Source organism: Saccoglossus kowalevskii, chromosome 14, assembly GCF_978046115.1.
Source record: "Saccoglossus kowalevskii chromosome 14, keSacKowa6.1, whole genome shotgun sequence".
Lineage (NCBI taxonomy): Eukaryota > Metazoa > Hemichordata > Enteropneusta > Harrimaniidae > Saccoglossus > Saccoglossus kowalevskii.
Window position 1 is genome coordinate 28,724,173 of NC_140654.1, and position 25,918 is coordinate 28,750,090.

At 34.0% G+C, this 25,918-nt stretch overlaps 1 protein-coding gene across 1 annotated transcript; it reads right to left on the bottom strand.

The window, feature by feature from the left end:
• Positions 1 to 678: 678 nt before the first annotated feature.
• LOC100369952 (uncharacterized) lies at positions 679 to 25,868 on the bottom strand. Its single transcript, XM_085508100.1, has 11 exons — positions 25,702 to 25,868; positions 21,107 to 21,256; positions 18,597 to 20,932; positions 16,454 to 16,691; positions 15,882 to 16,018; positions 14,922 to 15,113; positions 14,151 to 14,288; positions 13,099 to 13,234; positions 11,903 to 11,994; positions 11,144 to 11,274; positions 679 to 3,533 (listed from the first exon to the last, which is right to left on the bottom strand). The coding sequence occupies exons 1-11, from the start codon at positions 25,841 to 25,843 to the stop codon at positions 3,383 to 3,385; spliced, it is 3,843 nt and encodes a 1,280-aa protein (XP_085364226.1). The 5' UTR covers positions 25,844 to 25,868; the 3' UTR covers positions 679 to 3,382.
• Between the last annotated feature and the right edge of the window lie 50 nt (positions 25,869 to 25,918).

The following is a 25,918-nucleotide window of genomic DNA, read 5'->3' on the forward strand; positions in this document are numbered from 1 at the left end:
ATTGGCTAGTCATGTAATGTGCAAATACAGACCAACTTTATGATTGGCTAGTCATGTAATGTGCAAATACAGACCAGCTTTATGAATGGCTAGTCATGTAATGTGCAAATATGAACCAACTTTATGATTGGCTAGTCATGTAATGTGCAAATACAGATCAGCTTTATGATTGGCTAGTCATGTAATGTGCAAATACAGACCAACTTTATGATTGGCTAGTCATGTAATGTGCAAATATGAACCAACTTTATGATTGGCTAGTCATGTAATGTGCAAATACAGATCAGCTTTATGATTGGCTAGTCATGTAATGTGCAAATACAGACCAACTTTATGATTGGCTAGTCATGTAATGTGCAAATATGAACCAACTTTATGATTGGCTAGTCATGTAATGTGCAAATACAGATCAGCTTTATGAATGGCTAGTCATGTAATGTGCAAATACAGACCAACTTTATGAATGGCTAGTCATGTAATGTGCAAATATGGACCAGCTTTATGAATGGTTATGTGATACATAGTTTTTATACTTTGTTACAGGCCTTCATCAAAACACATGTATAGATGTCACACAGGTACCAAACTGTGTTCTGAAAGCAAATGAAGCAATGTAGACATTACTTTAGACACAAGTAAATAAACAAACTCAAATAAAATTGACATCTTGATAACAAATTTGAAATGCGAAATATAGCTGACATTAAGTGAAAACAAAATTTCAGATTGCCATTTTATTTTCTCAGCTTTACTGCCCACAATGCTTTTCCACCAGAATAAATAATACAGTATTTGTTCTATTAGAAGCGCATCTTCAATAGAAGCGCACATAAAACAAAAATCGCATTGGCTGTATATTGAATCATTAGAATATTACCCACTACGATGATAGAAAAATCTCTATTTCATGTAAGTGCTTCTAATAGACCAAATACAGTAGTTGCCACATTTGAAGCTAAACCAAACATCACCAGCACTGTGAGTCTATAATTTGTATTTTAACAGTTTTTAAAATTAGCAGAGTCAATCATTAGATAAGATTGTTGATCTATCAATCTACAAAAATTTATCACATTTCCCTAAGAAATATAAACATTCCTTACTATATTTTTATATTAAGTTACAGAGTACAAAAAATGTTCAACACAACATTATAAATATATTTAAATTCATTGCAAAAAAATATTTTTTTATTTTAGTAAAGTGTATGATAAAGCAGAAGCAAAAATGTATATTAGTTTATTTTTTTTTAAAGTTAATTAAAACCTCAACAAATTCTCACATGAAATAATAAGCAAACTTTACAATGAATGTGCATCACATGCATGTCAATTTGGTAGTTTTCAGTCGAAATTCACTACAAATTTAGGTTTTTAGCTGAAACTGACAATTTTAATTAAATTTCTGCGATTGATGAAAAGTTCATCAACACTCGGATATGTTGCAGGGGACTGCAGTCACCTGAGTACTCTTTTACAGAACCTGTCAAAGAATATGTATCTACACACAAGAAATATGAAAGTGATCACAGTGATACGGAATCAACAAATTATAGAATAAAACATAGCACAACTATTACAACCTTGCCCATTGAGAATCTAAATTACATAACAAATGGATCAATGGATACAAACTATTGGGCAAAATATTGTGGATAATATTTCGGTAGGAACATTTTTGACCAAAAATGAACAATAAAGTAATCATAGTTACAGAAAATAAATTAATTAATATTCATGTTTCTGAAATACTACTTCATATACTATTTGAATCGTAATGTCTGGTATAAAATAATATAACATGAATTGTATGAATCATTTCTAAAAAATAATAGTATAGCAACATATCTAAGCAAAATTGTGCAAGAAAAAATACTAGCCGACATGTTTCTTAATTAATTCTACTACAAGTGCTGTATTAATTTCCATGTCCCTAATAGATTGTATGAAAATTCCCAAACTATAGTACAGTATTATATAAAAAGCAAAATCTGGCAAGAAAATATTAGCTAGATTTGGTAGGAAAAGTACACTGCACACTTTTTTTATTTTTTAATACTAAACAAATATATCATATCAGTTTAAAGAATTATCTAATTGACAGATTTGAAATATTGAAAACTGCACTTGCTAGTCACACCAAAATAAATGAACTTGACATTTCATAGTGATGGAGAAGATTTTCAAATTGAAAAGATCGGATAATCACAAAAAGACAAATTTGAGTGAAATTTCACCCAAATCTTGAAAAAAATATACACAGAACAGAGACCATAAACGAACTGCAATGAGATCCCAAACTACTGTAAATAATTCATTTTAGCTAGAATTAATTTTTGCTGAAAAGACATTTTGTTGATTTGTATGGAAATTATAAATATAGGAAATATAGGAAAAATATAGGAAAAAAAGTATATTCACTGGATATTATATTCACTGAAGTATTCTTTCAGCGAAAATTAATTCCACACGAAAATAAAATATTTTACAGTATAATTAATATGAAATTAATTTGAAAGAAATTGGATAAAAACTACAAGATGGAGATTTTTTGAAAAAATCAACAACTAGGACAGGCATTTACTTCTTGTAATACAATGATGTAAATGAAGAAAGAAAAATTAAATAGACATAAAAAAGGGGAAAACTGATGAAAAGTAGACAAACTGTAACATAATAGGTACATAGGATGAAAAGGTTGGTAAACTACTCAGAGAAATTAAAGCCATAGATAAGTACTCAGTCTAGTAAAATTTCTATTGATGCAAATATTACAAAATATTGTTCAGATTTACTGGAAACATCATAATCATTCTAGCTAATTATTCATATATTTAAAGGTTGAATGTATCAATATTCTGATGTGAATTTCATTTAAAAAAAACACATTTTGATTGGTTAAGTTTTGGCTACCAGACATGTTATAGTTGCAAGGAGTATCTTTATAGTCAAATCCTCACAGCAATATTTCACAAAAACTCATTGAAAATTTGGCTCATTAGTGATTATAAAACAGTTTATCATCCAAGTTTCATTACACAAATATGTCAAAATAATGAATTATTCTGGAGATACGGAAGTACAGATCAGCTGGATAATATTGTTATTAATTTATGATCTTGAATAAACACACATGATAAGGCCAATTTCATGAAAGAAACCTCAATTCAAATAATCAATAAAAACAATTTTGGAATGTTTAATGCAATCTTTAAGAAAGGTAATCGTTGTCATGACAAGTTACGTTTGAAATGGGTTCCATACAATACATGTAAAAGATATGTAAAGATATTATTTACATAAAATTTTAATTCTTATCATTGACCTTTAACAAGACAGCCCTGCCTTCAGCTGCAAATATCAGTCTGGGATGTCTGTGATGATTAGATTGGTGTTAAGGAAGCTCGTTGTCGTGGTGATAAATCAGGATGCCAGAGGTCAACTATGAGTATCAGTCTAAATGTATCTCCGTTATGCCATACTTCGTGTTCAAATGAATCGTCAAAGATTATCACTTTGCCTTCATCCCAACTCCTACAATCAAATAAATTAAACTGTATGTTATTGTGCAAAGCAATAAAATAAAATAAAATGAAATATTGCAATCAGTCGATGTATGTCAGATGTCTAAAACGACATTTGTATTAATGAACAAAGGATGTCCATGGATAACTGAGATCTGGGTAGATAATGGTAGAACTGCATACTTATTACAGCGGGCGCAAGATATTTACATACACCCGACTCCCGCACCCAGTAGGCAATTACCGAGAAACTTTGCAACATCTCCAGAAACTTTGCTAGACACTCCAATGACCGTTTTAGATGCAATAAAGTTACATACACGCTCACGTGACAGTTAATCAAAACACCGGACGCGGTATGCTTTTGAAGTTTGGCCACGAGGAGCAAAGGGTAGTTGGACTATTCCATTGCTTTGTAGATACAACAATCATTGCTGTGTGATACTTGGGAGAAATATAATACAAACATTAAACTGGAAATAAATATTAATAAGAAATGATTATCTAAATTCTTTTGACCGGTAGTTTGTTAAGATGTTTTCAATAGATATTATGTTAATAATGTTAGCGTTGTGAGTGTCTTGTTCAATTTCTCGCATAATGGCTGGTCACATTGCCCTGTTTGCCAGAACACTCATCGCCCAGTCAATCTTTCCCTTGAATCCCACCGATGTGACAGAAATGCCACACACACAACCGTTGCCCTCGTTAGTCCATCTTCCTCTGTCGTCGATCATTCGCAAACGTAGAATAATCTCTATCTCAGTGTCTTCGTCTAAACGCTTCGACATAATAGCAATAATTCTTCAAAATCAGAAACTGCATTCAAAAACGAAACTGTTCTCACAAGGATAATTTCATTATATGTTAGGGGCGTTTTTAAATATTTGTATCAAATAGGTTTATTATTTTCGCGAAATAATCAAAATAGAATTTATTAAATGAATTCGCATATGTATGCATGAAATAATAAAGTGTCCGATATCAAAAATGAGTAAAATATGATTGTTTGACGCATACACGTTGTAATAGTTGAACTCATCTGAAACCTTGGTCAGTTGTTTTGATTACCTGTCACGTAGGTGCACGTGTACGTAATTTTATTGCCTCTACAACGGTCGTTGGAGCGTCTAAGAAAGTGTCTGGGAATGTTGCAAAGTCCTTCAGTAATTACCTACGGGGTGCAGGAGATAGGTGTATGTAAATATCTCGTGCTCACTGTAATAATAATAATAAAGATAATTTATTGCATCCTTAGAAATACAGTGTTTCCATCAGTTTATAGCAACAAAAGTAAGATATTAAAAAACAAAATAACAAAATAACTATAACTAATGCATTTTTAACATTGAATTGGCAACCAGTCAGCCATCTTGAATCAGATCATCAAACAAATTAATGTGCATATTTGTGACATGGTGTATGTACATAATTAGTCAAGGCATGTCAAAGATATGGCTTTGGAAAGGCATCCATGCAAACAAAATGGCCACCAGTTTGCCATTTTCAATTCGATCTAAAAAAAGATCAAAGAAAGCTTAGAAAGAACTCCTATGTGCTGAGAGTATTGGAGACACATTTATGACACAACAGATAAAGAGATAAGAACACACGTTTATTTGGCAAAACAGGGAGGGCACGCTGCTGGGACCATACAGTCTGAAATGCATAGCTGAAATCTGCCTAACAATGAGTGCTACCTAACTTGCCTAGACTAGTCCCACAGCGAGCCCCCCAGTGAGACGGTTAGCAGTGTCAAACTACTACCGCAGAAAAGATATAGTACAGCAAATCTGAAAAGCTCAAAAAACAGTCTGCAAAAAACAGTAAATACTGACTTGTAAAACGTTAGCATTAATGTTAGTATATTAATATGAGAAATGAACAGCGGAAGCTGTAGGTCGATTATTGTAGCTGAAAGCTACGTGAAGTAAGTAGGTTATGTAGCTGTGAGCTACGTGAGGTAACAGTGTTATCGATAGAAGCTGCGGAAGCTGCAACTACCTGGCAGAGGACAGCGGAAGCTGTCCGGAACTGGTAGAAAACAGCGGAGGCTGTAAACTACGATGTGTTTAGTAAATGAATATTAACAAGTCATTGTCAATGACACGTCCCCGTTCCGTTCATATTTGAGTGACATATACATTCAAAGCAGATCATGACCGAAATGCACCTGCATATGTACAACACATTGTGCTAAATCTGAACAAAATCCATCCATGCATGACTGAGATCCGGTTCTGGAATTGTGAAAATACGTGATTTTGATGCATTTTCGGCCTTAAAATGGCCATCATTCCGCTATTGTTAAGCAGATCATGAAACAAATGCACATATCTATTTGTGACATGATGTACCATGTGTGTGTGAAGTTTGAACTTGATCAATCCAGACATGTCTTGGATACGGATCCAGAACTGAATTCTTTAACAAAATGGCCGCCAGTCGGCCATTTCGAACTTGATCCGAAAAAAAAAAGACGTGCATCAAGGTCCTATTATGTTTAATGTATGTATCAAATTTGAACAAAATCCATCCATGCATAACTGAGATACGGGTCCGGAATGGTGAAAATGTGCGATTTCAATGCATTTTCGGCCTTAAAGCAGCCCCCATTTGGCTATCGTTAATGAGATCATGAAACAAATGCACATACATATTTGTGACATGATGTACCTTGTGTGTGTGAAGTTTGAACTTGATCAATCCAGACATGTCTCGGATACGGATCCAGAACTGAATTCTTTAAAAAAAAATGGCCGCCAGTCGGCTATTTCGAACTTGATCCGAAAAAAAAAATGACGCGCATCAAGGTCCTATTATGTTTAATGTATGTACCAAATTTGAATGAAATCCGTCCATGCATAACTGAGATCCGGGTCCGGAATGGTGAAAATGTGCGATTTCAATGCATTTTCGGCCTTAAAGCGGCCGCCATTTGGCTATCGTTAATGAGATCATGAAACAAATGCACATACATATTTGTGACATGATGTACCTTGTGTGTGTGAAGTTTGAACTCGATCAATCCAAGCATGTCTCAGATACGGATCCAGAACTGAATTCTTTAAAACAAAATGGCCGCCAGTCGGCCATTTCGAACCCGATCCCCCAAAAAAATGACGTGCATCAAGGTCCTATTATGTTTAATGTATGTACCAAATTTGAACAAAATCCGTCCATGCATAACTGAGATCCGGGTCCGGAATGGTGAAAATGTGCGATTTTGTTGCATTTTCGGCCTTAAAATGGCCGCTATTCGGCTATCGTTAATCGGATCATGAAAAAAATGCATGTGCATATGTCCCATATAATGTGTGATGTATGAGTGAAGTTTGAACTTAATCGGCCCATGCATGTTCGAGATACAGGTGATCACGGACGCACGGACGGACGGACGCACACAGGGCAAAACATAAGTCTCCGTTTTCGGACTGCGTCCGAACGGGGACTAATAATAAATACATACGAATAAAATACATAAATAATAATTTAAAAAGCTGGAAACCAAATCTTGGGGGAGAAAGAGTATATGATAAATATACGAAGCCCTGGTGGTGAAATGGGGCGGTGGTGGGTACAAGAGTCAAATAGACTGCTTCAAGCACGTGTACAGCTTGAAGAAACTGATGACGTAGCAACATAAAGACGCTCATGAATATGCAAATAGTTGTGTCAATAAATATTGTCTAATATAAACATTAGAATCCCATTTATGACACAACAGATAAAGAGATAAGAACACACGTTTATTTGGCAAAACAGGGGGGGGGGGGGCACGCTGCTGGGACCATACAAACAGTCTGAAATGCATAGCTGAAATCTGAGGTAACAGTGTTATCGATAGAAGCTGCGGAAGCTGCAACTACCTGGCAGAGGACAGCGGAAGCTGTCCGGAACTGGTAGAAAACAGCGGAGGCTGTAAACTACGATGTGTTTAGTAAATGAATATTAATACCCGGTAATAAATACATACGAATAAAATACATAAATAATAATTTAAAAAGCTGGAAACCAAATCTTGGGGGAGAAAGAGTATATGATAAATATACGAAGCCCCCAAATGAAATGACCCCAAGATAGAGGAATTTATAATGAATTAGATTTGAAACTACTGACTAATGTAGAATGTGCAGATCTGACTGACATTCCTGAAGTATGAATGTACCTCAAGTAGCTATCTGAAGACCATCTGCCTAGTGCCTTAATCATGTGATCTTGGATACCGGCATTTGCTGCAGACGTAGCTGCCCCTATACGAAAGGAATAGCCTGTAAATTAAAATGAACTGAGACCCAATGAGCAGACAAGTCTGCGTAAATACTGTAGGAAAACAGAACGCGTCAGTGGTAAGTTGTCTTCAGTTACAAACAGAGGGTCCCCTAAACTAGGTCTAGGACGCAAAGCCACTCTGAGAGACAAATATCGCTTCAGACTCTGTACTGGACACATGCGGTCATTTCTGAATAATCTAATTACCACTAAATATAATTTGAAATTACTTAGCTGAAAACTAATTATGCAAATCAGAAAATTAACATGAACAGATTTGATTGTAAAACTAATGAGGTCTGCGCAATGTAACAAAAACTCTATGTACCAAGTTTAATTGAAACGTGATTAGAACCAAAAAATTATGAATTATTATGCTAATTAGGGAAATAATATGAACAGAGTTTTACCCCAAACTAATTAGGTTTGTACATTGTCCTAGAGCATCTTTGTACTAAGTTTCATTAAAATGGAAATTAGTACTTTAGATATCAGTGTGAAAGCTTAAAATTGGTTAATTATGCAAATTGGGTAATTAATATGTACAGATTTTAACCCACAATTATGCAGGTCTGTCTATTGTCCTACAGCAACCATGTATAAACATTCATTAATATGTGATGATTAGTACCTGAGATATCAGTGTGAAAGTTGGAAATTGGTTAATTATGCAAATTAGGTGATTAATATGCACAAATATTTACCAAAAACTAATTGGGTCTCTGCATAATTCTAGATTCATTGAAATGTGATGATTAGTACTTTAGATATCAGTAGAAAAACTGAAAATTAATTATGCAAATTAGGTAATCAATATGCACAATTATTTACCCTGAAACTAATCAGGTCTCTGCATAGTCCTAAAGGATCTATGTACCAAGTTTCATTGAAATGTGATGATTAGTACTTATATCAAAAGCTGAAAATTAATTAATTATGCAAATTAGGTAATCAATATGCACAATTATTTACCCTGAAACTAATCAGGTCTCTGCATAGTCCTAAAGGATCTATGTACCAAGTTTCATTGAAATGTGATGATTAGTACTTGAGATACCCGTGGAAAAGCTGAAAATTAACTAATTATGCAAATTAGGTGATTAATATGCACAAATATTTATCCGAAACAATCAATCTCTGCATAGTCCTTCAGTATGTAAGTACCAAGTTTCATTGAAATGTAATGCTCACTACTTATATCAAAACCTGAAAATGAATTAATTATGCAAATTAGGTAATTATATATACTGATATTACCATAAAAACTATCAGGTCTGTACCAAGTTTCATTGAAATGTGATGATTAGTACTTGAGATATCAGTGGAAAAACCGAAAATTGACTAATCATTATGCAATTTAGGTAATTAGTATCCACGGATTATTACCAAAAACTAATCAAAACCTAGTATTTGTTCAGAGCATCTATGTACCAAGTTTCATCAAAATCCAATGAGTGGTTGTTTAGATATCAGTGGAACAGTCATGGAACCACTAAAAAATAGCTAATTATCATGCAAATTAGGTAATTAATATGCACGGATTTTTACCAAAAACTAATCAAATCTGCGCATATGTTCAGAGCATCTATGTACCAAGTTTCATCAAAATCCAATGAGTGATTCTTTAGATATCAGTGGAAAAGTCATAGAATAGCTAAAAATTAGCTAATTATCATGTAAATTAGGTAATTAACGAGCATGGATTTTTACCAAAACCTAATCAAATCTGCGCATTGGCCCAGAGCATCTATGCACCAAGTTTCATCAAAAACCGATGTATGGTTCTTGAGATAGATAATTTTCAATGTATGTACCAAGTTTGAACAAAATCCATCTACCGGTATACATCAAGATCTCAATTCGGAATAGAAGAAATGCTGAATTTTTAACATTAAAATAACCATCATTCTGCAATCTTGAAACTGAACAAACGCACATGCATATGTGCAACAAGATGTATACAGCTCTGGAACCACTTTTATTAAAACAAAATGACTGCCAGTCGGCCATTTTGTATCTGATCTAAAAAAACAAAGTAACATCCCATAAAAAATCCATCCATATATGACCAAGATGTGGTTCTGAAATGCCAAAAATGCTTGAATTTGATGACATTGAGCCATTGGTCATGAAACGAATTGAGGTGTATATATCTGCCATGATATGTGAAGTGTGAGTTTGTTACTTTCTCAGGCAGATCCAACATATAGGCGAGAATGAATTGACGAACACAGAGGTCAATCCACAAGCTAACAGTTAATTAGTGTGCAAATTAGCACAGACTAATTAGAAGCTATTATTAGATATTGATCTATGCAAACACCACTTGTGTATCAAGTTTCAAAGCATTCATGCAAACAGATACACAATAAAATGATAAAAGTGGTTAATTGTTATGCAAATTACTTAATTACCTAATTGTGCTTTACACACATGTTTCCAGAATGTTCACTGTCACTCATTTGTGAATGATTTTAAATACTTTGCAAGAGGAAAATTTTTCATTAATTTTTTTTGAGTCAGGAAAATCACATAATATTGCAGCAGTAACCGAGTTACAATGACTTTAGCCAAATATTTTACTTAGGAATGCATCTATCCACAAACTGCAAACATTTCTAGCAGTGAAAATAAAATGGTTTACAATAATTTAAGAAGTAGATACAACAATTATGAAATGATGAATCAAGCCTTGACATGAAATTCAACATTTTTCAAAAACATTAGTCCAGGTAGTTCAGAACCCAACACAATGTGTACTAAATAAAGACTACCTTTCAACTTTTACATTTGTCCAATAGCAGCAAAACATATGAACATTGAAATGACTTTGACCTGAAATTTTGTCCCTGGTTGTTAAGAACCCAATAACACACTTGTCTATTTCAGTCCATGTATTATACATAGCCCATATGCAATGTATGGGAAAGTGGGAAAAATCATAACTTTCACAAAAATAGTGAGATCTTCAGCAAATAAACAAATTTGAAAGAAGGCCAATCCACGTGTACACATTATGAATCTCTAGCAATCTTGCAAGACAAACAGACAACCACAACTCCAGTCAACCTATGATCTCTGCTCAGCCATAGTGAAGCTAACAAACAAGCAGCCTTTCGGCTGAGATAAGTCTGCTTTCAGCTATGCACATTTCAATTAAAAAATTAAAGATATCATCACAAAATAAACAAATTGAAAAAATAGAAAGTTGACGCAAACAGCAGATGATGGGAGACAATCATCCATACGATAAGCTATGCTCAACAAAGTCGACAGCGCAGCTAATAAAAACAGGACAAGGAAAACACAATTTTGTTTGGCCCAATGAGTTAATTATAACTTACATACCTGGTATCATTACCGACTCTAAGTTGTACATTATCTGGTATTTTCAATCCAAGATGTAATCTCAATCTACAGTTAGTCGGCCCGCAATGTGGCCAAACATGCGTACCAGGATGCATTATTGAAAACTTCACCTGCAATAAAAATATCAAAAATAATTAATATTTAATCTGAAATATATTTAAGGTAAATACGATTGGTTTATTGTTGTCACATGAGATTAATGAAAATTTGTTCTTTCAATGTTTGCATCACAAGCTGTGATATAGAGGTCATTATCATGTAGAGTAAGAGATCCAGTTTTTAGTGACTGAATTACAATAAAAAAAGTACATTATAATTAAATATTGGTAGCACATTGGGTGAAACTTTCAAAACTCAGAGACATGTTTCTGTTCAGTATGGCTCCATTGTGACAAAATTTAAACATGCACTGAGCAAGTGCAAGTGCAACTTCTATTACTCTTTTCACCACCAGTTCCCTCTATTCATAACAAATTCACAAAATAGTCCCGTTTATAGTCTTCACATTCCTTCAAAAGATTGAGACAAAAACAGCCAAATCTTTTGAGTAAAAACTGAAAATTGACTCAAATACTTTCTTTTTGCTCCAAAATTATAGTTAATTTCCAGAAATTTTGAAGAATATAAGAAAAAAGTACAAGAAAATTTGGGGGAGAAAGTCTGGTGGTGAAAAGGTTAATATAATATAAGCAAATTATTGACGCTGATATACATAGTGTATTAATTTCATATCATTACCTGTCCTCGTTTACATCCCTTTGATTCCTCTATAGTGTCTATTATTGCACAAGTTTTAGGAGTTTTCTTGCAGTTTTCTTCAATTTTTTTTCCTATGACAGATGAAACAATATTATTAGCAAAAATAAGGTGATGGATTGTACATCAGCAGAAATATTATTTCCTTCACTACAAACATTTTCTTTTGATGGCCGGATAGTATTAGCCTTATAAAAATGTACAGGGCTTGATAATTTTTTGTATGTTGTTCTTCACAAACAAGTGAATTTAAATCTAGTAAATATCCCTGTAATTCAGAGTCATCCCATTTCCCAAATACCCTGTAATTCACTGTTCTATTCTGTAGGTAACACCATTCCATTTCCCAGGTGCCATGTAATTCACCATTCCATTTCCCAGGTACCCTGTAATTCTCCATCCCATTTCCCAGGTACCCTGCAATTCACCGCCCCATTTCCCAGGTACCCTGTAATTCTCCATCACATTTCCCAGGTACCCTGTAATTCACCATCCCATTTCCCAGGTACCCTGCAATTCACCATCCCATTTCCCAGGTACCCTGCAATTCACCATCCCATTTCCCAGGTACCCTGTAATTCACCATTCCATTTCCCAGGTACCCTGTAATTCACCATTCCATTTCCCAGGTACCCTGTAATTCACCATTCCATTTCCCAGGTACCCTGTAATTCACCATTCCATTTCCCAGGTGCCCTGTAATTCACCGTCCCATTTCCCAGGTTCCCTGTAATTCACCATCCCATTTCTAAGGTGCCCTGCAATTCACCATCCCATTTCCCAGGTGCCCTGTAATTCACCATTCCATTTCCCAGGTACCCTGTAATTCACCATTCCATTTCCCAGGTACCCTGTAATTCACCATTCCATTTCCCAGGTGCCCTGTAATTCACCGTCCCATTTCCCAGGTTCCCTGTAATTCACCATCCCATTTCTAAGGTGCCCTAGGTGGCAATTGCTTCACTTTTCTTGCCTTTTGTTTAAATATTTATTCTAAATATAATTAACACCAATGAAAGCATATGTTTTGTCTATTGATAGTGCATGGTAAATAACTATAAAATATCTCAACTCATGAGTACCATGCAATTTATTAACAAAATGTCATTTTCTGTAGTTTATGTTGAACACATTCAGGCAATCTGCTTAAATGGATGTGTGTTGTCACAAGTAAATACCTTGCTGGTAAAGAGTGAACTGCTTCCAGTCTCCAGATTCTCGAAGATTCTCATCTTCTGGGAGGAAAGCCCCAGTAGTGTCATCCATCATTGCCAACCCTTCATCTCGAATCACTTCCCAATTGTCTTCAAGTTTCTACAATTATATGAGTGAAGGAAATGTTATAGAGCAAAGTGTGTACTTACATGACATGCAATGAGTACACAATGAAATGCATGATGAGATAGCACAACATTTCACATGTACATTGTCAACAAATTTGCGTCGATGTAACATCCAGACAAGCAACTTTAACCTTTTCACCACCACTTTCTGTCCCGATTTTTCTTCCCTTTTTTCTTACATATTCTTCAATATTTCTTGAAATAAATAAATTTTGGAGGCGAGGTACAGACAAAATTTGAGTCAATTTTCAGTTTTTGCTCAAATATTTTGGCTATTTTTGTACATATACAACTCATGATGTATGGTACATATACAACTCATGCTGTATGGTACATATACAACTCATGATGTATGGTACATATACAACTCATGATGTATGGTACATATACAACTCATGCTGTATGGTACATATACAACTCATGCTGTATGGTACATATACAACTCATGCTGTATGGTACATATACAACTCATGCTGTATGGTACATATACAACTCATGATGTATGGTACATATACAACTCATGATGTATGGTACATATACAACTCATGCTGTATGGTACATATACAACTCATGTTGTATGGTACATATACAACTCATGCTGTATGGTACATATACAACTCATGCTGTATGGTACATATACAACTCATGATGTATGGTACATATACAACTCATGATGTATGGTACATATACAACTCATGCTGTATGGTACATATACAACTCATGATGTATGGTACATATACAACTCATGCTGTATGGTACATATACAACTCATGTTGTATGGTACATATACAACTCATGATGTATGGTACATATACAACTCATGATGTATGGTACATATACAACTCATGATGTATGGTACATATACCATGTCTACAAGATCAGCTTACCTTTGCATGCTGGGTATATCTAGCTTCTTTAGGTAGCCACCATGGTTTAGCTCTCAGTGAATCTACATTGTACAAGGAACGCTGCCACATAGATTTAAAATGACCTCGCTTTGCGCCTTTAGCATAGATATCATAGGCCTACAAGATACAACAAGACAAAACAAGAGTCAATTTAATATAATGTTTAATATTGAATTTTGTGTGAATTGCAAGAAAGTATATACCGGTACTAAACAATGATTTTATATGATTTCTGGTATTTCTTGAAGGTGGGTGGTTGTCGTGCCGCCCATGTGCAACATTTGTGTTTATAAACCTAAATTTTTCATAATCATTTCACATTCTTTGTTCATATTAGACCCATATTTCCCTCATGTGTGGCATGACAACCACCACCATTTAATGACAGCAAAGGTTTGACTTCTCATTTCATGGTCTGTTTTATTTGCTAACACATGGAATCACAGAACGTTCTATGTTGCCAAGACATGCAGCACTGTACCATGTATTATTATGGGCCTCTGTGCAAGCTGCTGGTGAATGCTGGTTGGAAAGGTGTGAATACAGCTAAAGTAAAAATAAACAACATATATTGCATATGTAGGGTAATCTTGTTACACTGTTCAGGAAAGTCCCAAAACCTAGCCCATTGTCTTCATCAGGGATGGTTGTCAGACGATGAAAACGCCCAAATGTTCATTTCCGAGAATAAGAATGATCTCACCTTTGAATATTCAGTAGAACAGTGCATTGTGGGACATACTCTCTTACCTCATTCTCCCTTCCCAGTCTATAGAGGGCATCACCAAGATGAAAGTAAAATTTGCCTTCATCTGTTCCCTTTTCTTTACTTTCAATTCCTTTCTTGAGTAGTGGTACAGCGCCCTCATAATCAGTTTTAGCTTTCAGAATGAACCCCAGATGTACCATGGCAAACCCACTATTAGGATTTAATTTTAACATCTGAAAGAAATATATTGAGTAAGATCCTGTATGATTAATAAAGTAAATCATTTATTATTAGCTACAATTAGCAGTTAACACAATTAGCAACATACATGTCATACAAATCCTGTACATCTGATTGATACTTTTGTATCAGATTCTACAGACTAGATATTTTGAATGATATGATCCAATTCCATATCAGAAATATCAACTGTTCACATTTGAAGAATGCTCTTTGATGCTTTTTGGATTCTGACATAGAGACATCAATAGGAAAATAACTCTTGATTGTACTCTGCAGGACGTCCATTTCCTGAGATGACAATTGGGTTCATTTCTAAAAAATGGTGGTTACAAAGAGCAAAATATTGTTTCAATTTGCTGAAACCATATGTATGCAACAGAAAGTTGGTCAGCTCAAACTTCTACAAAATGGATGTAAACAAAACACACAGATTTGTCAGTCTTTCTACCTTCAATATTCATAGAAGTATCTAATCAAGAGTTGATCAGATCCACAGGTCACTGGTTTTATCTCCAACAAATCGCAATTCAGATAAAATGCTGTGAACAATTTTGGCTAACAACAACCATATGATTTGACAACTACAAATGTTGATAAAATAACTGGCGATATGCAATCTGCACACATTGGAACCAAACTGTCACAATGTATTTTAAAAAGTCTCATGACAACCATAGGTGTGCACTGAGAAATTAATGTATTTTGATTCAAATGTAATAGTCGTTTCAACTTATTTACTTTGTAAAAAGTTATTATACCTTTTCAAATGCTTGCTGTCCTTTGTCATTGTCTCCTAATATCAGATTTGCCACACCTAACTCTTGTAAGATTTCCAAGTCTTCTGGGAATAGTCTGTAAAGTTGATTGTATACTTGTACTGCTTTTCTACTTTTACCTGCAACAAAATAATCACCAATTCAATACATACAGTTATTGTACTGTGATAATTATACAAAAACATTGTTGAGGCATCCTGGCCTAGTAAAGAATGTGCTTATCCTTGAATATGTTTATTAAATTCATGATCCAAAATAAATAATTGATTATCACCAGAACTCATAATAACAGTCTCAATATGGATTGAGGCCAGAAAAGAGAAAAACTACTTTATATTGAATATTACTTGTTACTTTGCAGTTATATTTTCAGTTACTGAATAAATAGAATAGAATAGAATAGAATAGAATAGAATAGAATAGAATAGAATAGAAAATGCACTTAAAAAGGATATGGCCTTTTGGTGTAATAAAGGTGTATACATTTTTGAATTCTCATACAACCTTGAATTAACCCAATGTACAAGTGAATCTGAGGATAGAGGTTAACTTACCTAAAAACTGCAGCCTATTAGCCTGCCTTTGTAGTGCTGCTTTTTTCATCTCTACGGAACAGTCTGCTGCATTGGCAGTGTCTTGGTAGGATTGTATGGAGTCCTGCAAAAGTTTATTACTGCGCCTTTCATCAGCAAGTTGGTCCAATGATTTGGCCTTTCCGTAGTGAGCTTTGCTACTGTCTGGCCATTTAGTTAAAACTTTGTCAAATGATCTCAATGCTTCAGCAAATTTTTTCTGGAAAAAAAGGAATTGTTTAGTCATTATCAGTTAAACACATCAGAACCCATAACGCATTGCTCAGTCAATGTCATACATGTACAGTCTGGCATGATTCTTCTAATGTCATGGTTCATAATGAGATTCAAATGATATGCTAATGAGATTCAAATGATATGCTAATGAGTTTGTTAAATTCAATATTCTAAAAACTCTATACATAATTGCATCAGTGTGTTTATGAATTTAATCACATGCACAGGGATGATTGTAAACATCTTCATGTTATATAGTTCAGCAATGTGGAAATCTACCCCCCTCCCCTGTTTATTTGGATGTTTGAAATAGCATTTTTGACCAACAATCATTAAAACATTTGTGAAAAAATAGAAAATTGCTGTTCTTGTTATGAAATCAACAAATCTGAAAGTGAATAAGTCCCATGCAGATATTCACATGGCAAATTATGAAAGCAATTTGACTGTCAATTTCAGACAAGAATTGAATTATGGAAATTTGCTCAAATAGTAGTATTTGCGTTTACATAGTCAATAGTAGTATTTGCGTTTACATAGTCAATAGAAGTATTTGCGTTTACATAGTCAATAGTAGTATTTGCGTTTACATAGTCAATAGAAGTATTTGCGTTTACATAGTCAATAGTAGTATTTGCTTTTACATAGTCAATAGAAGTATTTGCGTTTACATAGTCAATAGTAGTATTTGCGTTTACATAGTCAATAGTAGTATTTGCGTTTACATAGTCAATAGTAGTATTTGCATTTACATAGTCAATAGAAGTATTTGCGTTTACATAGTCAATAGTAGTATTTGCGTTTACATAGTCAATAGTAGTATTTGCTTTTACATAGTCAATAGTAGTATATGCTTTTACATAGTCAATAGTAGTATTTGCGTTTACATAGTCAATAGTAGTATTTGCGTTTACATAGTCAATAGTAGTATTTGCATTTACATAGTCAATAGAAGTATTTGCGTTTACATAGTCAATAGTAGTATTTGCGTTTACATAGTCAATAGTAGTATTTGCATTTACATAGTCAATAGAAGTATTTGCGTTTACATAGTCAATAGTAGTATTTTCGTTTACATAGTCAATAGTAGTATTTGCATTTACATAGTCAATAGAAGTATTTGCGTTTACATAGTCAATAGTAGTATTTGCGTTTACATAGTCAATAGTAGTATTTGCTTTTACATAGTCAATAGTAGTATTTGCGTTTACATAGTCAATAGTAGTATTTGCGTTTACATAGTCAATAGTAGTATTTGCGTTTACATAGTCAATAGAAGTATTTGCGTTTACATAGTCAATAGTAGTATTTGCATTTACATAGTCAATAGAAGTATTTGCGTTTACATAGTCAATAGTAGTATTTGCGTTTACATAGTCAATAGTAGTATTTGCATTTACATAGTCAATAGTAGTATTTGCGTTTACATAGTCAATAGTAGTATTTGCATTTACATAGTCAATAGAAGTATTTGCATTTACATAGTCAATAGAAGTATTTGCGTTTACATAGTCAATAGTAGTATTTGCGTTTACATAGTCAATAGTAGTATTTGCGTTTACATAGTCAATAGAAGTATTTGCGTTTACATAGTCAATAGTAGTATTTGCATTTACATAGTCAATAGAAGTATTTGCGTTTACATAGTCAATAGTAGTATTTGCGTTTACATAGTCAATAGTAGTATTTGCGTTTACATAGTCAATAGTAGTATTTGCGTTTACATAGTCAATAAAAGTATTTATGGTCAAAATACTGTAAAGCATTTAATTTTGTGAAATTTGCGAAAAATTGTCTCTTGAAATGAAATGAGCTTGCAGACAATAAAGCATGGAACAAATATGGTACATAAAAAGTTGATGTTGGATAATAATGATTGATGTCTTACTTCTTTTAATAGGTCTTCCGCCTTCTTTATTTCCTCAAAACTTTCTTTCTTCTCATCTGTTTTGATTTGGTTTGGTTCCAAATTTAGATCCATTTTATTTTTTTTGGCTTGTTTTCTCAATTCAGGATCTGCGGCTTTAAGAATTTTTTCTGGCTTTTCTTCTTTTTCTGGCATTGCTTTATCTGCTGGTGATTTACTTTCAGGGATTGGTTTCTTTTGTTTCTTCTCGAGTGGCAGTGTGTCTGGTTCCACCTTCTTGGATTTTTCTGGTTGTTTCTTTTCCTCTTTCACTGGTAGTTTTGTTTCTGGTGCCTTTTTTTCTGATTCTTCCCGTTTTTCTGGTTGTTTTTCCTCTTTTACAGGTGGTTTTATCTCAGGTGCTTTCTTTTCTGGTTCTTTCTGTTTTTCTGGTTGTTTTTCCTCTTTTACTGGTGGTTTTATCTCTGGTGCTTTCTTTTCTGGTTCTTTCTGTTTTTCTGGTTGCTTTTCTTCTTTCACTTGGGGTTTTGTTTCCGGTCCTTTCTTTTCTGGTTCTTTCTGTTTTTCTTCTTTCACTGGTGGTTTTGTTTCTGGTGCCTTTTCTGGTTCTTTCTGCTCTTTCACAGGTGGTTTTCTTTCTGGAGCTTTCTTTTCTGATTCTTCCCGTTTTTCTGGTTGTTTTTCCTCTTTTACAGGTGGTTTTATCTCAGGTGCTTTCTTTTCTGGTTCTTTCTGTTTTTCTGGTTGTTTTTCCTCTTTTACTGGTGGTTTTATCTCTGGTGCTTTCTTTTCTGGTTCTTTCTGTTTTTCTGGTTGCTTTTCTTCTTTCACTTGGGGTTTTGTTTCCGGTCCTTTCTTTTCTGGTTCTTTCTGTTTTTCTTCTTTCACTGGTGGTTTTGTTTCTGGTGCCTTTTCTGGTTCTTTCTGCTCTTTCACAGGTGGTTTTATTTCTGGAGCTTTCTTTTCTGATTCTTCCCGTTTTTCTGGTTGTTTTTCCTCTTTTACTGGTGGTTTTATCTCAGGTGCTTTCTTTTCTGGTTCTTTCTGTTTTTCTGGTTGTTTTTCTTCTTTCACTGGTGGTTTTATCTCAGGTGCTTTCCTTTCTGGTTCTTTCAGTTTTTCTGGTTGTTTTTCTTCTTTCACTGGTGCGTTCTTTTCTGGTTCTTTCTGTTTTTCTTCTTTCACTGGTGGTTTTGTTTCTGGTGCCTTTTCTGGTTCTTTCTGCTCTTTCACAGGTGGTTTTATCTCTGGTGGTTTCTTTTCTGGTTCTTTCTGTTTTTCTGGTTGTTTTTCTTCTTTCACTGGTGGTTTCTTTTCTGGTTCTTTCTGTTTTTCTGGTTGTTTTTCTTCTTTCACTGGTGCTTTCTTTTCTGGTTCTTTCTGTTTTTCTTCTTTCACTTGTGGTTTTGTTTCTGGTGTCTTTTCTGGTACTTTCTGCTCTTTCACAGGTGGTTTTATCTCTGGTGCTTTCTTTTCTGGTTCTTTCTGTTTTTCTGGTTGTTTTTCCTCTTTTACTGGTGGTTTTATCTCAGGTGCTTTCTTTTCTGGTTCTTTCTTTTTTTCTGGTTGTTTTTCCTCTTTTACTGGTGGCTTTATCTCAGGTGCTTTCTTTTCTGGTTCTTTCTGTTTTTCTGGTTGTTTTTCTTCCTTTACTGGTGGTTTTGTTTCTGGTGCCTTCTTTCCTGGTTCTTTCTGTTTTTCTGGTTGTTTTTCCTCTTTTACTGGTGGCTTTATCTCAGGTGCTTTCTTTTCTGGTTGTTTTTCCTCTTTTACTGGTGGCTTTATCTCAGGTGCTTTCTTTTCTGGTTCTTTCTGTTTTTCTGGTTGTTTTTCTTCTTTTACTGGTGGTTTTGTTTCTGGTACCTTCTTTTCTGGTTCTTTCTGTTTATCTGGTTGTGTTTCTTCTTTTACTGGTGGTTTTGTTTCTGGTACCTTCTTTTCTGGTTCTTTCTGTTTATTTCGTTGATTTTCTTCTTTTATTGGTGGTTTTGCTTCTGGTACCTTCTTTTCTGGTTCTTTCTGTTTATCTGGTTGTTTTTCTTCTTTTACTGGTGGTTTTGTTTCTGGTACCTTCTTTTCTGGTTCTTTCTGTTTTTCTGGTTGTCTTTCTTCTTTCACTGGTGGTTTTGTTTCTGGTAACTTCTTTTCAGGTTCTTTCTGTTTTTCTGGTTGTTTTTCTTTTTTTGCTGGGTGTTTTATCTCTGGAGCCTCCTTCTCTGGCATCACCTTTTTAGGTTCACCCTTGTTTTCAAAAATGTCTTGTTTTTTTTTATGTTCATCTTTTATATGAGATTTCCACTTGTCCTGATCTACAGTCTTATCGCTTTCTTGCCTCTTACTCAATAAGCCATCTTTCCCTACAAGTGTACAAACATAGTATAACTGTTATAACCTTTCCCTTAGTAAAGCTGGTTATTACATAATGATAATAGGAATGAAAAACTGAAATATTTTTCTGAGCAAATAACTTTGCAATTTAAAGTTGGTCAGTTGACAGTACATGTCAGATGATTAATTACACTGGTACCTACCAAGAATATGATTGACTTGATCTATTGTCACAATATCAAAGTATACTACAGCAACACCGGCTGCTATTACTAATACTAATAACAATACAATGTAGATTCCTTTACTGGATGAAGGTTTTGGCGAAGGTGATGAAGATTTCTGTTTTTTTTCTGCAATAAATAAATAACAGAGAAAGCTTATTGGTTATATGAACGGATATCACTACACGTAAAATTCAAAGTGTACAGTCATCAGTGAATAAACAAGCCTGTCAGATTCAATGCCAAAAAAAACATTGTCAAAATGTTATCATAATTTTATGTGTTTTTGTGTAAGTTTGACAGTTTAATATATAATAAACTTTATTACCAAGCAAAATATTAAATTCATTAGCATATCATTTGAATCTAATTATCATATTATTTGAATATCATAAGAATCTCATTAGCATATCATTTGAATCTAATTAGCATATTATTTGAATATCACATGTATCTCATTAGCATATTATTTAAATATCATAAGAGTCTCGTTAGCATATCATTTGAATCTTATTAGCATATTATTTGAATATCGTATGAGTCTCGTTAGCATATCATTCGAATATCACATGTATCTCAGTAGCATATTATTTAAATATAAGAGTCTCGTTAGCATATCATTTGAATCTAATTAGCATATTATTTGAATATCACATGTATCTTATTAGCGTATTATTTGAATTTAATTAGCATATTATTTGAATCTAATTAGCATATTATTTGAATCTAATTAGCATATCATTTGAATCTAATTATCATATTATTTGAATCTAATTAGCATATTATTTGAATCTAATTACTACATCATTCATTTCATGCACAAGTAACAGAGACTGGGAATATCAAAAGATGGTAATGTATATGACACAATGTACATGGACAACCTATGGTAATTCTGTAGTACCTATCACTGCAAATCTATACCACTGGGTTAGCAACATGTTGTAAGTTCCATAGAGATTCAAAACTGAACTGCGTTGTTTTGTTTTTTTTATTCAAATTGATTAAAGAAATTTTTTAGTTTATATTTAAAACTATAATAATCTTTAAAATACATAAAAATACTACTATCTTAGAAAAATTGTTTTATATTGTATTTATTATTGTATGCCTTGGGACCAATATAACTGTTAACTTGAGTGGGTTGGTCTGTCTGCAGTGAACCTTATTATCATATCATCAAGGTTGTAATGGGTCATTGACTTGATACAGGTCAGTGACCTTTCAATGAACTCCAAACACTGTCATAAGCAGTTCATTTGTTTCAATGTAATTTGATTACGTCACAGCAATTAAACCCTACAAGTGAAATAGTTATTTCAAAATCAGTTACATAATACCATTATGTCTCAATTACTACCCTTCCAAAGCAAACCGTGATTTTTATTTTGTTTCATTTTTGTATTGCTATATACTGATAGAAATGTGTATTTCTAAAGATCCAATAAGTTATTATTATTATTATATCATGTTAGAACAACAAATCTTCAACACAAATCAATACATACAGTTAAGTCTATTTGCTAACTTTTAGAATACGCATTCAGCAGGTAATTATTTTTCAAAACTTTAATGAGGGAACTGCATGGTTTAATCATTTTAACAGATCTTAAGTCTGTATTGTACGTCAGACATTATACATTCTGTTCCTGTCAAAAACTAAACTACCGGTATGACATTATCATAATTTTATTACCTAATAATTGATAAATATTTTTTTTATAGTTTCTTGTTACACATGTAAATGATGAATGACTCAAAGCTAAATTTTACATTGAGTAAATATATGTTTGTTGAATCATCATCCTGTCTAGGTATCTTCCAGGTGAGGTTTATCAATAATTGAGTGACCCCCTCACTCGATAATTATTATCACCTATTCAGAAATTAATAATTAAAGCGAACCTAAATGTGGCCTTAATTTATAGTTGTGTATATTCTAAACTGTATTCGAAATAATAGTGCAGTGGTTTAATTTTGTTTTAATTATAACTGTAGCTTGGATAGGCATTTGAAGTGCTTGCAATTAAACACCATGGAGGCCATTCATGGAGGGGAATAAATAACGAACGAACATATTTAACATCCGGATACTTTTCAAAGCTATGACGTTTTAGTATCTGATTACATTCGTATACGCCATTGTACATAGCCGTTCATGCTGCCAAGCATTGTGTACTACTAGTATAAAGTCAACTTTTATATGCACAATGTGCTTTTTAAAACTTGGGTTAGAGCCTTATGCGTTTGAACCACAGTATTCTGAGAGTGAAAGCCCAATTGCGTTAAAGTACCGTACTTCCCCGATCGTAAGTCCCTCTCGAGTATGAAGCCCATCCCTATATTTTTACTTGGTATTTATCGAGTTGAGAGCATTCACGATTATAATATGCGTGTAAAAGGTGTGTTTTATTTCATAATAATCGTGAATGGCATGGTAGTTTGGTTCATGCTTTTAGTTTTATGAGAAAACTCGCATTAATTTCAGAGTGCATGGCGAACGTACACAACGTGGTTCGCATGCTTTCTATTCTGTCATTTACTCAGGATGAACCCCGATGTTGCAAGTCTGGAGTAATCCCTATTTCTTTGAGTAGTAGCTTTCGAAAAGCCAAAAATGTGATCGTTAAGTCCTGTACCTGGTTATTGGGCATGGTTTACTTTGAGACTATCATGAAAGGCCTAGGGTTTGAACGATGAGACATGTTGGCGACCGAGAAAGGTTTTTAAATTCTTCCTCCACACTCAGTTTACCCACGGTTACTATTAACCGTCATTTATATTCAGATCAGTCCAGTGTAAGTGATGAGAGTATATCGTCGACGATGCCCCTTGTTCGGATGATAGTTTTATTTCAAATAACATGGAAGTCTGTGAACAATCTGCTTGGTGTTCCTGTGATACTTGTCCCATGATTTGCCAGTGCAGCCCCGTGAATACATGGATGAAAATGTTTCTACCACCACCCTACGAACTCAAGATTGCATACTCCAGCATCTATACTAAATTGAATAATTTGCACACCGCACAGTGCAGTACTGGAAACAGCATTTATTAGACAGTTAGACAAAAAACAAAACAAAATGCCTGTCTCGATCAATCGCACATCCATAATGTTTGTATGTTGATACGCTTGTAAATAACGTAAATTAACATTAACGTAAAAGTCGAAACAACCTAGACTAGAAGTCAATTCACCAGTCCAGCCAACTATGGCTCCCTAAGTTGCTTATATTTAATCAGATACTATTTCGTCATCATGCTTTGTTACCTTACCTGTTTATACCTCATGAGGGCGTTTTTTGATGGCAAGATGGCGCAAACGGAAGTCCTTCGCAGGTTTATGGTTTCTCATAATTAAATCATCATAACTCTGAAGATAATCATTGTTTCTAATTTTTTTTTCAAATTTATAATCAATATATATAACTTGATAAATACAAACACCAAAATAGGCTCTATTTAGTTCCCCTTTAATTGGATTAATCATCTATATACACATTTACAAAGAAGGAAGTTGATAGAGTTATATGTTAGAAAAGTTAAAAAGACTACAAATAGCAACATAATGATTTTGTAAATTGCATATGATAAAAACACCTGTGAATATTATAACCAGCAGTTTTGTTACTGACTATCATTTCCCAAAAACCTAAATAAAAATTATTAGACATAAGGCAAGCTTACGCCATGCAGGCGATGGTGGGTCGTCCATTATTGTTTAAACAATGTCATTTTTCGCATAATTTGCTGGTTGGAGATAAACTGAAATGGATTATCCAAATTTAAACCCATGTACAAAATAATAACAATTATAGGTATAGACAGGCACAATATGCAAATATTATTGACAACAAATAATTCATTCATAAAGATACCATCATCATGAAAATGTTAAAATACCGGAGTGGTCCTCTAAATCCAATTGACACTCAATAAACCGTAGCATATGCTAAAATTAATATTTTTTTAGAAGCCATATGTTGATGCAGACAGTAATACATTACTAGTACACGTCATGGACTTTACACAAGCATTGTAGTTGCATGCCTTTGCCAACCAGTGTATGCAAACGAGATTATTATCTTAACCACAGTTTATTCCTTTATTACGCGGGTATGAGTGGATTTACATTAAAAATTAATCGACTGGATATAATTTGTACTATAATACCTAATTAGACAATGATATAAAAGCAATATAATGACAACAATTTTTGATATTGTGCATGTTTGGGCTTCCCCTTGACCCTAGTAGTAATAGACCGGTAATCGGACACCTCGGCTATAAATAAGTCGGCTTTCCATGTAACTGTCAGAAACTTTGAAAGTTATAGTACAGTCCGGTAAACGATTGGGGATGTTTCTGATGTCGAAGGCATTTATAAGTATGTGTAGCCAAAAGACGGGGTTATACACGTATGCAACATAAAAAGACAACTTCCATCGACTACGGAAGTTACTTTGTCGGGTCGTAAGATGACGACGTGTCACATCGATGCCCACCAATCAATGCAATGCCAGTGATCTAAACCGGCATTTTTACACCATCAACTCGTCTATCAATCGGCTTACCTGTCTTACTGTTGTTGTCATGTTTTACGTTCCGTTTTCTCGTTCCCATCTTTTTCGCCGTATTACTTTGAATACCTGAGCTCAGCGGTGAGTAAGTAGTGCGTTTGTAACATGTGGCACTAGTGAGAGCGCCCTCAATCATGAGAAAGTTAAGAAGCGAGATTCGCGACCCTGTTCGCAATTTCTTCAAAGTGTAGCGAGATGCCGCTATTAGTAA

Excerpts from the sequence above, each read along its gene's own strand:
- LOC100369952 (XM_085508100.1), bottom strand. The coding sequence starts at position 25,843 with ATGATTGAGGGCGCTCTCACTAGTGCCACATGTTACAAACGCACTACT. Across the intron at positions 15,114-15,881 it reads GACAGCAAGCATTTGAAAAG|ATGTTAAAATTAAATCCTAA; the intron begins GTATAATAACTT and ends TATTTCTTTCAG. Across the intron at positions 14,289-14,921 it reads GACTGGGAAGGGAGAATGAG|GCCTATGATATCTATGCTAA; the intron begins GTAAGAGAGTAT and ends TGTATCTTGTAG.